Genomic DNA, 15404 nt, shown 5'->3' with positions numbered 1-15404 from the left:
TGTTTTATTTATAACACAATTCCTTAATTTATTTTGAATTATTGCACTGAAGTGTAAGTTTCCTTTTAATTTGCCTTTTGGCACTTGTAGTGGTTTAGTGGACGGCGCGTGATGGAGCCCTCGTAGTGGTTTAGTGGACGGCGCCATTTACGCTCAACATTCTCAACTACGACTATATATATATATATATATATATATATTCATTTTTGTCTCATCACCTACTTTTTTTTGTGTAAAAACAAAATCTACACTATTACTACGAGGAACTAAGCTCTTAAATTTGCCGCCAGATCTTCACTCATTTCTAGGGTTCTTTTGTTCTTTTCTTCATTGAAATTCTTATAAAAAGTTTCCGATCTCAGATGCACGGCCCAAGCCGCCTAGGCTCCGGAAGCAACCGTTCGGTTTCTCCGTCGCCGCCTTCCTCGCCGCGCTTCCGCCACGGGCGTTGCAAGAGCTTCAGTGGAAGTGGTGGGCGTGGCGGGAAGCAGCGGTCGGCCGATAGGATTGTATTCGTGTTGATATCGACTGTTCTTCGGAGGAAAGGAGTGCTGTTGTTTGCGCCGTTATTGTATATAGCGGGAATGTTGTTGTACATGGGATTGTTGGGCTTTGATGTTTTGAGTTTGAAGAATGCGGTTGTTGTTGTTCACAGGCGTTCACCTCCTGGCTCGGTTTACCGCAGCCCTCAGGTTTTTCAGAAGCTTTGGCCGTATATGGAGGCTGAGAGCAATGCCAGTCATAATGCGGTATTTATTATTTATTATTTTTTGCTGCTATTTTTCTCGTTGGTGCAATTTATTTTGTCAACTCTATGTTTGGAATTGATTAATCTTGGAAGAAAAAAGGGAAATTAATTGCTGATTATGTTGTGAAAGAAGTTAGGAGTGTACATTAATTTTGTTAAAATGAGTTAACAGTGACGGTTCTGTTTTCAATGATTTGCTGCACCTGGGCTGTCTGTGCATCAAATTATCAATTCTAATGAAATTGGTTTAGCTTGGTTGATCAGAGTATTTAAACCTTCTCTTGGTTTAGCCGCTACCGTAGTTATCAAATATTGTTCTGCACTATGCTCTCCTTCGCAAAGTGTGTATTTGGTGTGCAATTGCCTATGCAGCCCGGATGATTTGTTAGAATCAAAGCTTTTGTTTCGTCACTGCTGTAGGTTTCGGTGGATGAGGACAAAAGTATGATCATTGGGATTAATGTCCATCATTTTATATAGAAGTAGGGTCTAGGAATAAAATATTGTTCAAATATGAATGATTGCTGGAATTATGGACTGCAGATAAATCAAAATGTGAAGTTTATTTATGTTCTCGTGCATTGATCAGTGAAATGAGAACATGAAAGAAGAAAAAAACTGAGGAAAACTCCTCCTAAATGAAAAAGTATCCAACAATTCTCAACAAAGAAATCCATTTTAAATTCTAATACCACATCTAGCTGTAACTATTGCTATAAAAAGAAAAATACCAACTTGTCCCGCGTGGACAGGATTTTGGAAACCATTATATGTAGGAAATGGAGTCAGCTAATTAAAGAAAAAACAGAGATTGCTTGATAGACCTAATAATTTATCTATACCTTGCCTGAGATCAAATGGATCATGCTTTATTCATGATTTTAGGAAAATGAATGTTTCTAAATGCCCTGGATGCTGAACTTCAGTAAACTTTATAAGTTGTCTTTAGCTGCATTTTCAAGGGCATTTACTTGCACCAAAGAACTTCTGTGTTGATTGAGAAGCCATGATAAAAGCCAAAGGGGATTAATCTCTAACCAACCAATTGAGGCACTCTAAATTTTCATACAAAGGTCAATTGGAGTTTGGAGAGTGGAATACCCTCCAGAAAATGGCGCTTACAAATAACATGAGCAAACCCTCCCTCTTGAACTGTTGCAAGAGGACAATGGAAATATTTTTACCCTCTCTTTATCTGGAGGTCTTTGTAGTGTTCATATTTGTGACCGAAGTTTGGCTAACATATTACTAAAATGAAAATCATGCAGTTGATGACAGCATGGAATCTGAAAATGCAGCAAAGTTGGAAGCCGTGTATCAACTCCATTATTTCTAAAACAGGTTTGAACTTTTATATGATTTTAACATTTATGTTGATCAGTTAAGGATCTGTCTTGATGGTGTTTTGTTTTCTTCTAATTTTTGTAAGATAGTTCTATGCAAATCATTGAAGCCGATCTTGTAAATATGGTCTTTATTATTTTCTACTCTTCATTTTCCTTGAAGCACGGATGGACCGGGGGGGGGGGTTCCTCCCCTTCATTTTCTACTCTTCAGTTAAGGATCTTGTAAATAAGTTTGTACCCCTAACATAAAATTTTGTGTCTGTCTCTGCCTTGAATTATTCATGTCCGCAATATATTCAGATTTTGGTATGGGGCTACGATCCTCTAAATATATCGAATTTATACTTAGAAAAAGTCAAGCATACCTTGTTTGACACGTATGAATATTGTAATTTAGTATCCCTGTTTGAGTACTCATATTTCATGTTTATATAAAATTTTGTGCATCTTAAATGCTTTTCTTGTACTGAACACCCCACAACCCTCCCCCCCCCCCACAAAAAAAAAGGATTTGCTTGTTGTCACGAAATTTCTAAGAAACAGACATCTACCGTGTCTTTTGGAAATTTTGGATAAAACTATAAGTTGGAGGATGCATCTTCATGCAACACTATCAAGTAATAAAAAAAAACCATGTATGTTATCCCAATGTATTTGGCTGTCATCAGGTTGATAATGTCACTAATTCTATTTAGCCATCTCCTGTGCCACTTTATATATTAGGGAATTAACTACTGTTTTTTTTTTGTGTTTTCTAGGTTTTTCAGAATTGCCAAAATCTAATGGTTTCCTTATCATTGAAGCGAATGGTGGCTTGAATCAACAACGCTTATCTGTATGTTTTAATTCTTTATGAATTTTGTGCACGTTAAACCTTAAACAAACGGAAGTCACTGTAGAATGCTTGCTTTCTCATGTGAATGCTTGCTTTCTCATGTGAATGTTTCCCTTTTTTTTTCCTTCTTCATTCTCCCTTGTTGATGTTATAGACACCGTAATGCACCTTAATATATGGTTTTCTTCCTACTAAAACATTTTACTCGTTTGCTTGAAAACATGTATGCTGATTGCATAGGATGGATCATTTATTTGCAGGATAAAAACCTTGGTCAAAACGTCTTTGTTTTTTGGAATATTATGTAGATTCTGGATTTCAGTTTACTGTATTGTTTTCTTCATGCTTACATGAAAAGACATAGCTGTGTTTTTTTCATTGTTATGTATCATTGTAATAATGGCTTGTCAATTGTTTACATGAAAAGATATTGGCTCTATTATTTGATTGCTACTTCATTCTTTTAATACAGATATGTGATGCAGTGGCAGTAGCATGGCTGCTAAATGCAACCCTTGTCATTCCAATCTTTCATTTAAACAGTGTTTGGAGAGATTCCAGGTTAACATCATCACCGTTTTTTTTGTATAATGTTCATTTTCACCAAATCTTGACAAACATTCTCTTTGCATCGAAGGAAAGAGTTTTCAATAATGTTATTCCATTATAGTCACTAACATAGCACAGATTTCTATTAGTATCACTGTCTTCTGGTTTTCATGGTATTCAAGTTATTTATTTGTGTTTACTAGTTAATTTTCATAGGCTGCTTTGGTTTCACCCCTGCTATTGAGTGCTCACTTGACAGAACCTAGATTACCCTAGCTGTTGTTGCTACTGTTAGGCATCCTCTTTAATGCATGGATACCCTCTTTTCTTTGTTTTTTTTATAGGAATTGAAGGCCTCGTTAAAAAACCCCTTCTTGATTAAAGGAGCTTGTAGAGAAGCTCCTTAATCAGAGGAAGGAGGAAAAGAGTGCCTTAAGATTTCATTAAACATAAGAAAATACATAAGATACAAACAGAGAGCCACTCCCAACATAGACAAAAAACCAAAAACAACCTAATACAACCCTCAACAACAACACTAACAGCGAAATCATCTCCGCTATATGACTAACCAGACTAAAAGCCTAAACTTGGCCCGAAATACAACAAAACACAATACAACTATAATAGAAGCCAAATATATCAGCTGACACAATCCATAGAAACCAAATTGAAACACTAAAGCCATGAGCTTCCACACGATAAGAGTTGAACAAAACAAACTTCAAAAAACTCTATCCGCCATTCTGCCAATAATAACTCGACTTGACATCGGAGACCATCCGATCCTCCAACTCCAAAATCAAAAATCATATTCGAGTCCCCGAAAACTATTCACTATTTATTGTAGCTTTCAATACTTCCACTGCTAAAATGTTCCGAAATAAAAAACACTCGTGAGCCTTTAGACTCTATATCCAATTCTTTCCCGATCTGTAAGGATTCTTTCGCTTCCTTCTTTTATCTCTGCCACCTTGCTTGAAAGTTAGAATCATAGGATTCTACCGTCAAGTTCAGACAAGTCTTCCTCTCGTTGCACCTTACTCTGATTAATCTTGCTGCGGCAGTCTCTATACGTCCATTGAGGAGTCGAATATTTTCCTTGAAATAATTGGAGAGAGCTGTAATTATTGTTTTTCCCCTCCTTTGCTCTCCGGTTCTGCCTGGCCTTAATGCACAATTATTTGTAAGGCCCACATTAATAACATCCTCCACCACCTTTGACTCTACCCGACCATCCAACATGGGGAAATCTATTAAATAATCCTTCATTCCCTCATAAGCACGTGCAGTCTCACAACTTTTCCTTTTGTCATTTTCTGCCTATCTCTCCGCGTGATCCAACACTTCCTCGTATTCCACTACTTCCTCAATTTTCGTATGTACCATCCCCTGACCAGCAACAATATTCCTCTGTCCCATAATTAATTCCTCCCCTTTGTTCCTTTCCTCCTCATCCTCACCCGACAAGTTGCTGCCTCTAGTTCTGTTCCCCATACAACATAATAGATTGTCTTCTTCCTCATAACACCGCTCGAAAATCTTCTCCTCCGATGAGTCCACGATTCTTCCTGCTTCCTCAGCACATTCCTCCATCTCGGAAGGCTTTATTGGCGGGTCACCAACGAGTTCCCATGAATTATGGGATTGAGGAATATTGTTCCTTTCCTCATCCTCACACCGTAAGCTACAAATGACAAAGATTATTTAATAGATTTCCTCAGTCACCAACGGTGTATTAAGAATTGAGAGATAGCTACCATTTGCTGACGACCTTATAATATTCTGTGGTGCGTCGAAAAAATAGATCTTGAATGTGAAGAGGGTGCTTCGAGTGTTTGAGATTATTTTTGGACTTCAGTTGAACTTGAAGAAGTGCAAATTGTTTGGGGTGAATTTAAGGGAAGAGGAAATTAAGGATTGGGCAGCTACGATTGGATGTTCAGTGGGTTATTTTCCCTCTGAATATTTGGGACTCCCTCTTGGTCCACACAGGAACTCTAACATTCTGTGGGATCCAGTGGTTCAAAGCTTCAATAAGAGGTTAGCAGGCTGGAAAGGCTCTTCTTTGTCACTGGCGGGCAGGCTGGTTTTGATTAAATCAGTCCTATGTTCACTTCCTATATACTATTTGTCATTATTTAAGGTTCCATCTTTAGTATACAAGACCCTAAACTCTATTATGTCAAATTTTTTATGGGGTGGAGGAGGTGGGAGAAAGAAAATCCATTGGGTAAGCTGGTCCAGCGTTTGTAAACCAAAAATTGAAGGAGGCTTGGGAGTTCCTAATATAAATACGATGAATAGGGCTTTATTGGAAAAGTGGGCTTGGAGGTTTGCTATTGAGAGGAAGGCGGTTTGGAGGGAAATGATTTGCACTAAATACAAATTGGATTCTTCATTGATGCAGCTTGATAGTAAGGTTTCTCTTAAATTTTCTTGGATATGGAGATCTTTGGTGAATAATCATTTTAAAGCTGATTCGATGGGCTGTAGTATCAGAAGCAATTATAGCTACAAAATTGGCAATGGGAGGAATATTCGGTTTTGGCAAGACAATTGGGCATTGGATCATCCTTTGATGGTCATGTTCCCTAGACTATTCTCTATTGCAGTGAACAAAACTGGAAGATTATTTCAGTTTGGGGATTACAGTTCTGGGGGCTGGTTTTGGAACGTCCAGTTGAGAAGGGAGTTGAATGACTGGGAATTTGAACAATGGTCAAACTTGATGGCTGTTATTTCAGATTTTTCTGTTTCTACTGATGCTGTTGATGGACTGTTGTGGAAGGGGAATGGAGAAGGGGTTTTCAATGTTAAATCATGTGCCAATCTATATTATTCGGGTATTTCTGATTTGGAGGAAGCTAATTTTGGAAATCTATTGTTTGGAGGGGCCTGCTGCCTCCAAGAGTGGAGACTTTTCTTTGGCAAGTTATCTTAAAGAAGCTGGCAGTGAAGACAGCTCTGGTTAAGAGAGGTGTTCAGGGCATAAATGATTCTATGTGTCCTTTTTGTAATCTAGAAGAAGTCTTCATCTCATCTATTTTTTTCCTATTCGGTTGTTTGGCCAATATGGACTAAATTCATGGGTTATTGGAATTTTCAGTCTGTTTTTCATGAAGATGCAAAAAAATTCCTAGTAGCATGGACTAACTTAAAGACCAACTCTCTGATGTGGTCATTTATCCCTGGAGTGGTCTTATGGACAATATGGAAAACTAGGAATTATATAGTGTTTGAAGGAGGGAAGTTTGATCGAGCAGAAATATTCTATCTAGCTAGGTGCAGGCTTGTTTCATGGTTTCTAGCTAGGGAAACTCAGATTTCTATTTCCAAGGATGCTCTTATTGCCGACCCGTCCTTAGTGGATTCTTGCTCGTCTCATACTAATCGGATTTCAACTAAGGTTCCTTAGTCCCCTCCTCCAAAGGGTTTTATTAAACTTAATGTGGATGCGGCTACTTCTAGTGATTGGAAGAGGAGTGGTTTAGGTGGTGTTCTGAAAGATAGTTCTGGTTCGATTCTTGGCTCCTTCAAAGACCCTGCTGGTCCGGGACCTCCAACTTTGATGGAATTGAAAGCTATCCTAAAGGGGTTATTTTATTATGAATCTATTCGCCACAGATTTAAAGAGAGATTGATTATCGAGAGTGATAGTAAGGTGGCAATTGGTTGGGTCAAGGATGTTGGTTCTTGTCCTGTCGTTTATGTTCAAGTTGTTAAGGAAATTATTCAAAAGCTTAGTGTTTATGAAGGTCTTATTAGATGGGTTAGTAGAACAGCCAATATAGAGGCGGATGTTCTAGCTAAGGCTGGTATTGGTTGAGTATTATGTTCTGTTAAGGGCTGGTTCTTTTTGGCTTTTTATCTCTGGAGGGAGATTAGACTTTGTATTACTTTGTAATGTTTTAAGATTAATGAACTCCTAGGGCACTCTTTTCCTCCTTCCGCTGATTAAGGAACTATTTTCAAGTTCCGTTAATCATGAAGGGGGTTTTTAGTGAGGCCTACTATTCCTATCAAAAAAAAGATATTCCTAATTCTTGGGGTTGTTGTACTTGAAAAATAGTCTAGTAAGATAAAAGAATAAAATTGAGGACAATTTTGCGACCATATATATAGCATTCAAATAACATTACAGTTCTTTGGTTTTGGGGGTTCCATAAAGCCTTAGCTGTTTGGTCATATGCAATTTCATTGGGTTTAAGTTTTATGTCTTCTTGGTCGTATTGATTTCTGTTACAATAAAATACTTGAACCTCTTTTTGTTTTTTTGATAGGAATAGTAGGCCTCATTAGAAACCCCCTTCATGATTAACGGAATTCTGAGAGAGTTCCTTAATCATCAAAAGTAGGAAAAGAGTGCCTTGAATTTCATAAATAAAAGGAATAGTACATAAGAATACAATACCCTGAACTCCTATAGGGAGATCGGCAACCTAAACAAACAACCCTTAAAAACAACAAACAGATCAACCAATACCAGCTTTAACTAGAGTATCAGCCTCTAGATTAGCTGCCCTATTGACCCATCTAATAACATCTTCACAGGCTCTAAGTTTTTCAATAATATCTTTAACAAAGTAAGCATAAACCTCAGGACAAGAAACAGGATCCTTAACCCAGTCGACAACCACCCTGCAATCACTCTCAATAATAAGGCGATCCTTGATCATGTGTCGTATAGTCAATGAAAGATAAACCCTTGAGGATAGCTTTGAGTTCCATCAAAGAAGGGGGTCCAGGACTTGCTAACTCCTTAAATGACCCTATGATAGACCTAGAGTCGTCTTTTAAAACGCCACCTAAACCACTTCTCATCCAATCGGCAGTAGTAGCAGTATCTACATTTAATTTAATAAACCCTTTTGGAGGAGGGGACCATTTAATCACCGTTGAAACCGGCTTAGAGAAAGGAAAAACCGAGTCCCCTAGGGTAGGATTAGAAATAAGCGAGTCCTTAGAGATTGGAGCCTTTTTGTATTTTGCTAAGTACCATGAAGCTAGCCTCAATCAGCAAGGTTCCTTCTCAAAGGGATGTTCCAACACCAACCCGAATGAGTCCAACTTCTAAACTCAACAATCGTTCCCTCCTTATTGACTGATACAACTAACATTCTCAGAAATTGTACCTTAAGAGGGTAACCACCTAGCCAATTATCAAGAAAGAACCTTAAAGATTCACCATTTCCAACCTTAAAAAAATGAGTGAGAGAGAGAGAGAGAGAGCGAAGTGCAAGTTTTCAGAGGGCAAAGATAGTGAGGTCTATAGTGGTGGTTCTTGGTCGGCGTTTGTTGATAACCTTAGTAGGAGAGTGAGCAGAAGTGCATTAAGGGATCGTTTTAGTCTTCATGGCAAAGTCATTAGGGTGTTTATCCCATTTATTAACAAGAGACCGAAATATAAGGAGTGCACGTTCGCGTTCGTTCATTTTGCTAGCAAGGAGGATCTATGCAGTGCAGTGGAAAAGATGAATAATGTCAGGATGGATGGGAGGTTAATAGCCGTGTCAATAGCCAAATATGTTAAGTCTTCTGGGATCAGGATTCGGGAAGGGGTTGGAGAGGAGGGCTTCAATAGGGGAGTTTCAGGAGGGCTGAAGGGTAGTAGACCGATTTCTCCACCTCTAGTGGCAGAGAGGTTGAAGCGGTTGAATAGGTTCCATGACGGAAGATCTTATAGAGATACGGTAGTTGGGGTGAAAAAGGTTCCAGAGGGTGTTCAAGTGAGCAGTTTTAGGATTGACAAGGTGAAGAAGAAATGTTTTGACGATTTTATTCCGGTGGAGGAGAGCTTATGGCTGAAATCTTCACTGACTGGCATTTGCAAAGCGACTTTTGAAGTGGATTTCGTGCAGAAAGCTTTATGGAATAAGGGCATCAAAGCTAAGGTGATAAGGTGGGGATTTGCGAAGAATGCGTGCCTTGTAGTGTTCCAGTCGGATGAAGAGAGATCTATTGCAATGGAAAACAAATGGGAAGCTTTGTCGTTCTGGTTTGATATATTGGAGCCGGTTTTGGAGGAGGGGGGCTCCCCCTTAGTTTTTTGTGCGGTTTCGTTGATTGGAGTCCCATTAAATTGTTGGTCGGTATCGTTCTTTACTAGTTTAGCTTCAAAATGGGGCAAGTTAGTAAAAATTCAGGATCAAACTGCTCAAAGAGTTGACTGTAGAGTGGCTCAGTTGCTCCTAAGGGTTGAGAGTCCTTTTGATATTCCAGATCATGTCTTTTTCTATACGTATGGGAGGAAATTCACCATCAAAATTAAAGTTGATTGTGCTGAGGATTTCTTTCCTGAGCTTTCAGATATGGTGGGTGAAGATGTTCCAGTGGTTCCACGGGAGGAAAGTTCTCCGGTGTGGAGCAATGAAGAAGTGCAGTTTCGGCAGAATGAGAAGGTGGGTTTACAGTCAGAATTCCTTAGTGCAGACAGGAATGTCACTGCAGAGAATTCTAGGCAAAGTATTCTCTTGGTTGAATAGTGGGATTAATAGTGGTGGGAATGGTGTTAGTGGGAGTCATTTTTCCTCGAGCACTTCATCACCTCAAACAGTAATTGGTGGGCTGTCAAGCTTTTTGGATAATAGATCAATTCATAATGGTGATCACGTGGGTTTGGGTTTAAGAGATTTAGAACCGGTTGAAATGGCCATATCTGATGTCAATATGGTTCCGATAAAGAATACTGGTCTTAATGGGCCAGATATTATTAATCGGATTGGGGGAAATTCATCTCTTCAACCCATTCAATTATCATCCAATCCCTTTGAGGATGATAATATTAGGCAGATGAGGATGCTTTCAGGAAGGGAGTTGAATTTGGCTTTCGATGATCAGGTTGGTGAATTGGTTAAAGATCGTTCGGCTGGTCAAAGAAGTCCACCTGGGGTCCTTATTTTTGGTTCCCAGAGGCAATTTGATCCAGAGAGGAATAACGGTTCTGTTGCTAAAAAGAACGGTTCAAAGAAGATGAAGTTGGATATGGCGAATTATCAGGTCAGCTTTGTTAAGGCACCATCTCGGACAAATAGTTTAATGAATCAGAGAAGGTTAAAAATTGCAGCTTGTTGCTCGGGTAGTGTGTGTTTTGAGAGGGAAGTGACTATTAGTTTCCACGATAGAATTTATAGAAGGGCGTTTTGTAGTAGGGTCAGGGAGTCTTTGGACCATTTCAGGGTGTCATCACAGTCTTCTCAAGAGGTTGATGAAGCTAGAATCGAAGCTGTAGCTACAAGGGCGGTTTGTGACTTGTTGGGGATTTCCTTTAAAGGGGGAAATCAGATTCTAGAGGAGAAAATCGAGGAGCTGGAATTGAAGAGCGGTTAAAGCAATTTTCGGCTTTTTCTTTAGTTCTGCTGGGTTGTGTTATCAGTTTCAGATTTTATTATGTCAAATATTAGCTTGATTTCGTGGAATATAAGGGGTTTAGGTAGACATGAAAAAGACAGAGCAGTAGCTAGACTTGTGAAGAAGGCCAGACCAATTTTTTTGTTGATACAGGAGACTAAGCGTGAATTGTTTCAGCATGACTTAAGAAGGAGAATAAGGGGGTCATGGCTTAAAGGCTTTTCTTCTTCTCCAGCTGTGGGTGCTGCAGGAGGTTTATTGTGCATGTGGAACGAGGATGTGTTTGAAGTCAAACAAGTTTTTTCTCTTAGCAGATTTATAGCAATTGTGGGTATTTTTAAATCGGCAATGGTGGAGTGTGCAATTTTGAATGTGTATGGCCCTTCTATTGAGGCAGAAAAGGAGGCTTTTTTCAAAGAGCTTTTGGAGTTTGTGGTACTCCTAAATGTCCCAGTGTGCATTGGTGGTGACTTTAATGCATATTTACAGTCGGAGGAAAAGTTGGGGGAGTCTCAAAATTGGCATACGATGGAGTTGTTCAGGGATTTTGTTCAACATTCCCAGTTAATGGACCTTCCTTTAGTGGGTGGCAGATTCACTTGGTGTAGCAAAAGGGACTGTCCAACGTGGGTCAGATTAGATCGATTTCTCATTAGTGGAGATTTTCTGTTTTCTTTCCCGAACTTAGTTCAAAGTCTTCTTCCTATGTCTCTTTCGGATCATAATCCGGTCTTGTTAGAAGAGAATCGTCTGAATTGGGGCCCTAAACCATTCAGATTCTTTAATTATTTATTAGAGGAAGAGGGGTTTGATGAGTTGGTTAGTTCTACTGTTTCTAACCTTTTCAGGGATAATAATCGCAGAGGCATATTTAGTATCTTGCAAGGTACTAAAAGGGCGATTAAAAATTGGTCGGGCAGCAGGCATACTGAGATTTCAGACTCCATTTCGATGCTGGAAAACAAAATTTTCGTTTTGGAGTTAAATTTTCAAAACATCAGTTTCTCGCAACAAGATTGGAGGCAGTTATCGCACCTTAAGAGTGAACTCTGGAGGTTGCATAGGTTAGACGAGAGGATTTGGTTTCAAAAGTCGAGGGAAAAATGGATTAAGGAGGGAGATAAGAATACGAGGTTCTTTCATCTTTGTGCCTCGAACAGGAAAAAATTAAACTCTACCTCTTCTTTGATTATTGATGGCCAGGAGATTTCGAATCCTGATCTTATAAAAGAGCATGTTACAGACTGCTTTACAAAGGCTTTCAACAGTGTTGATACATTGGAGGTGGAAGATTTATTTCTTGGTGTTTACAAAATATCTAATGATCAAAAGGAGTGCCTAGAGGTGCAGTTTTCAGAACAAGAAGTTTGGGAAGCGGTTGCGTGTTCAGATAGTAATAAGGCGCCGGGTCCGGATGGGTTAACAATAGGATTTATTAAGAGGTGTTGGCCTATTCTGAAGGATTCGGTGATGAAGTTCTTTGCTGATTTTTATCAGAAGAAGAAATGGGAGCATGGTATCAATCATTCTTTCATTACTCTAATTCCAAAGAAATCTAATCCAATGTGTTTGGAGGATTATAGACCGATTTGTCTCGTTGGAATTATGTATAAAATCCTGTCTAAAGTGTTATCCAAAAGACTCATTGCGTGTGTTGGAGATATTGTTAGCTCGTCTTAGTTCACCTTTATTCCAGGAAGACAGTTGTTAGATTGCGCATTTATCGCCAATGAAGCTATAGATTATTGGAGGAGAAAAGGGTTGAAAGGTGTTGTTTTTAAAGCAGATTTCCGCAAAGCTTATGACACAATTGAATGGCCGATTCTTCTTCGAATAATGAAGGAAATGGGATTTGGGGATAGATGGTGTTTGTGGATCTTGTTCGTGGATCTCGTATTGTTTATCTACTGCTTCGGTTTCAGTTTTGTTGAATGGTACCCCAACAAAGGAGATTCTGATGTCTAAAGGTTTAAGACAAGGTTGTAGCCTTTTTCCAATCTTGTTTAATCTGGTTGGGGAGCTACTCAATTTAATGTTGATTAAAGCGGTAAATATGGGACTTTTTAATGGTTTTACTTTTGGAGGGTCAGCTTATTCTTGTCAGTTGTCGCATCTTCAGTTTGCAGATGATTTGATAATTTTCTGCAGTGCTTCCCTTGCGCAAATCAAAAACGTTAAGCGAATTTTGAGAATTTTCAGCTTGTTGGCTGGCCTGGACCTAAACCTTTCGAAAAGCCATTTATATGGGATCAATATTGAAGAACCTACCCTCTTAGATTGGGCCAACTCCATTGGTTGCTCTGCTGGTTCGTTCCCGACAGTTTATTTAGGTTTGCCGTTAGGAGCCAAGAAGAATTCAGAGGTTTTGTGGGAACCAATTCTACAGAGGTTTAATAGTAAATTAGCTGGGTGGAAAGCTTCGGCATTATCAATGGCTGGTAGATTGGTACTTTTAAAATCAGTCCCGACTTCTCTGCCGATCTTTTTCCTATCAATTTTCAAACTTCCGAATAAAGTCAGTCAGAAACTGAATTCGTTGATGGCTGGTTTTCTATGGGGGGACGGTTTAGAGAAGAAGCGTATTCATTGGGTGAATTGGCAAACGGTGTGCAGTCCTAGAGATGGAGGCTTGGGGGTTTTAGATTTAAATCTTACTAATCGAGCTCTGCTAGGGAAATGGATTTGAAAATTATGAAAAGGGTACTTTGTGGAAGAATTTGATTTGTTGTAAACATAACATCGATAGTATGTCGATGTCGGTTAGTAGTGTGTATTCAACACAAGACTCTTGGATTTGGAAAGGAATTGTTAGTAGTTTTTTGAAGAATGATGCGATTGGTGAGAGGCTTAGATCTCATTGTAGAATCCAAGTGGGGAATGGCAAGTCAATTTCTTTTTGGAATGATGTTTGGGTTGATTTTTCACCGCCGAAAATTCAGTTTCCGAGAATTTTTGTGTTGTAACCGAATCAATCGGGCGGGTTAGTGATTTTGGAAGTTATGATTCGAACGGATGGACTTGGGATATTCATACAAGAAGAAATTTAAGTGATTGGGAGTTGGAACAATGGCTGGAACTAATGATCAAATTAAACAACTTTCAGTTGACAGAGGAAGTGGATGATTTTTTATCATGGACAGGGAAGGGCGATGGTTTGTTTATTGTCGGCTCTTGTAGAAGGATTTTGGAAGTTATGATTCGAACGGATGGACTTGGGATATTCATACAAGAAGAAATTTAAGTGATTGGGAGTTGGAACAATGGCTGGAACTAATGATCAAATTAAACAACTTTCAGTTGACAGAGGAAGTGGATGATTTTTTATCATGGACAAGGAAGGGCTATGGTTTGTTTACTGTCGGCTCTTGTAGAAGGACTATTGGTAAAGGACAGGTGGGTAATCCTATTTGGAATAAGTGTGTATGGACAGGTTTGGTCCCTCCTAGAATAGAATCCTTTCTTTGGCAAATTACTCATCAAAAAATGGCAGTTAAGTCCCAGCTGAAGAACAGGGGGATACCGTTATCAGATGGGGAGTTTTGTCCGATGTGTTTATTAAGTGGAGAAACGGTTCAACATTTGTTTATTGTCTGCCCTGTGGCTCATGAGGTTTGGTATAAGTTTCTCAGTATGTGGCACGTTAGCACAGTTTTGCCTGGGGATATTTCTACTCTTCTCAGTTCTTGGCCTGATTTGGTGGCTAATTCACTTATCTGGAAATTAGTTCCAGCAGTGATTCTTTGGTCGATATGGAATTATCGAAATTCTATTGTTTTCGATAACAAGGTTATGGACAGACTTTCATTTTTCTTCATCTTAAAGTTCAGGCTAGTTAAATGGTTTCTAGCAAAGTTCCACCAAGTGCAGATTCCGGTGGACTTGTTAATATCTGACCCTACTTTAGCATATGGTTTCAAGGGTCTTCACGCTACTAATAGGTCTGTCCAGAATTGGCTCCCTCCACCAGCTGATTTCTTTAAATTTAATGTCGATGGTGCAGTGAAAAAGGATGGGATGGCGGGCGGCATTGGGGGTATCCTCAAAAATCATAACGGTTTCGTTTTAGCAACGTTTTCATAAAGCACAGGGCCACCCCCTTTAGCAGAGTTGAAAGCTATTAGAAAGGCTGTTGACATTTTCTACTCCTCTGTTTGGGCTTTTGAGGGTAGATTAATTCTAGAAACTGACTACAAGAATGCAGTGGAGTGGGTCAACTTTCCAAGTCTCTCTCCGGTGTTTTTTAGTAATTTAATCAAGGAAATTAAGTCTTATGTACTGTCCAGGGGTTTGGTAGTGCAGTTTATTCCTAGGTGTAGTAATTGGGAAGCAGATAAGTTGGCTAAGGCAGGGATTGGCTAAGTATTTGCTATTTTGTAAAGGTTTCTAATGTATGCTTCTATTATTAATAAAATGAGGTACTCTTTTCCTCCTTCCGTTGGATGACCTTTTTCCAAAGGGTCAACTATGAAGGAGGTTTTTAATGAGACCTCCAACTTCTATATAAAAAAAATGAAGCTAGCCTGAACCTAGCTAGAAAGAAATGTTCAGCCTGATCAACCTTCCCTCCTTCAAACAC

The 15404-nt window shown here is 39.1% G+C and overlaps 1 protein-coding gene across 1 annotated transcript in view; it reads left to right on the top strand.

Moving 5' to 3' along the window:
• The first annotated feature begins 261 nt into the window (after positions 1 to 261).
• LOC120152899 (O-fucosyltransferase 9-like) overlaps positions 262 to 15404 on the top strand; it is a 30957-nt gene continuing 15814 nt past the window's right edge. The window contains exons 1-4 of the mRNA XM_039164992.1: positions 262 to 749; positions 2017 to 2089; positions 2853 to 2929; positions 3402 to 3490. Of these exons, the coding sequence (XP_039020923.1) occupies positions 363 to 749; positions 2017 to 2089; positions 2853 to 2929; positions 3402 to 3490 (626 nt within the window). The 5' untranslated portion in view covers positions 262 to 362. The remainder of the gene's footprint in view (positions 750 to 2016; positions 2090 to 2852; positions 2930 to 3401; positions 3491 to 15404) is intronic.

Source organism: Hibiscus syriacus, unplaced genomic scaffold (assembly GCF_006381635.1).
Source record: "Hibiscus syriacus cultivar Baekdansim isolate YM2019G1 unplaced genomic scaffold, ASM638163v2 tig00111095_pilon, whole genome shotgun sequence".
NCBI lineage: Eukaryota > Viridiplantae > Streptophyta > Magnoliopsida > Malvales > Malvaceae > Hibiscus > Hibiscus syriacus.
This window is presented reverse-complemented; position numbering and strand designations above follow the sequence as displayed.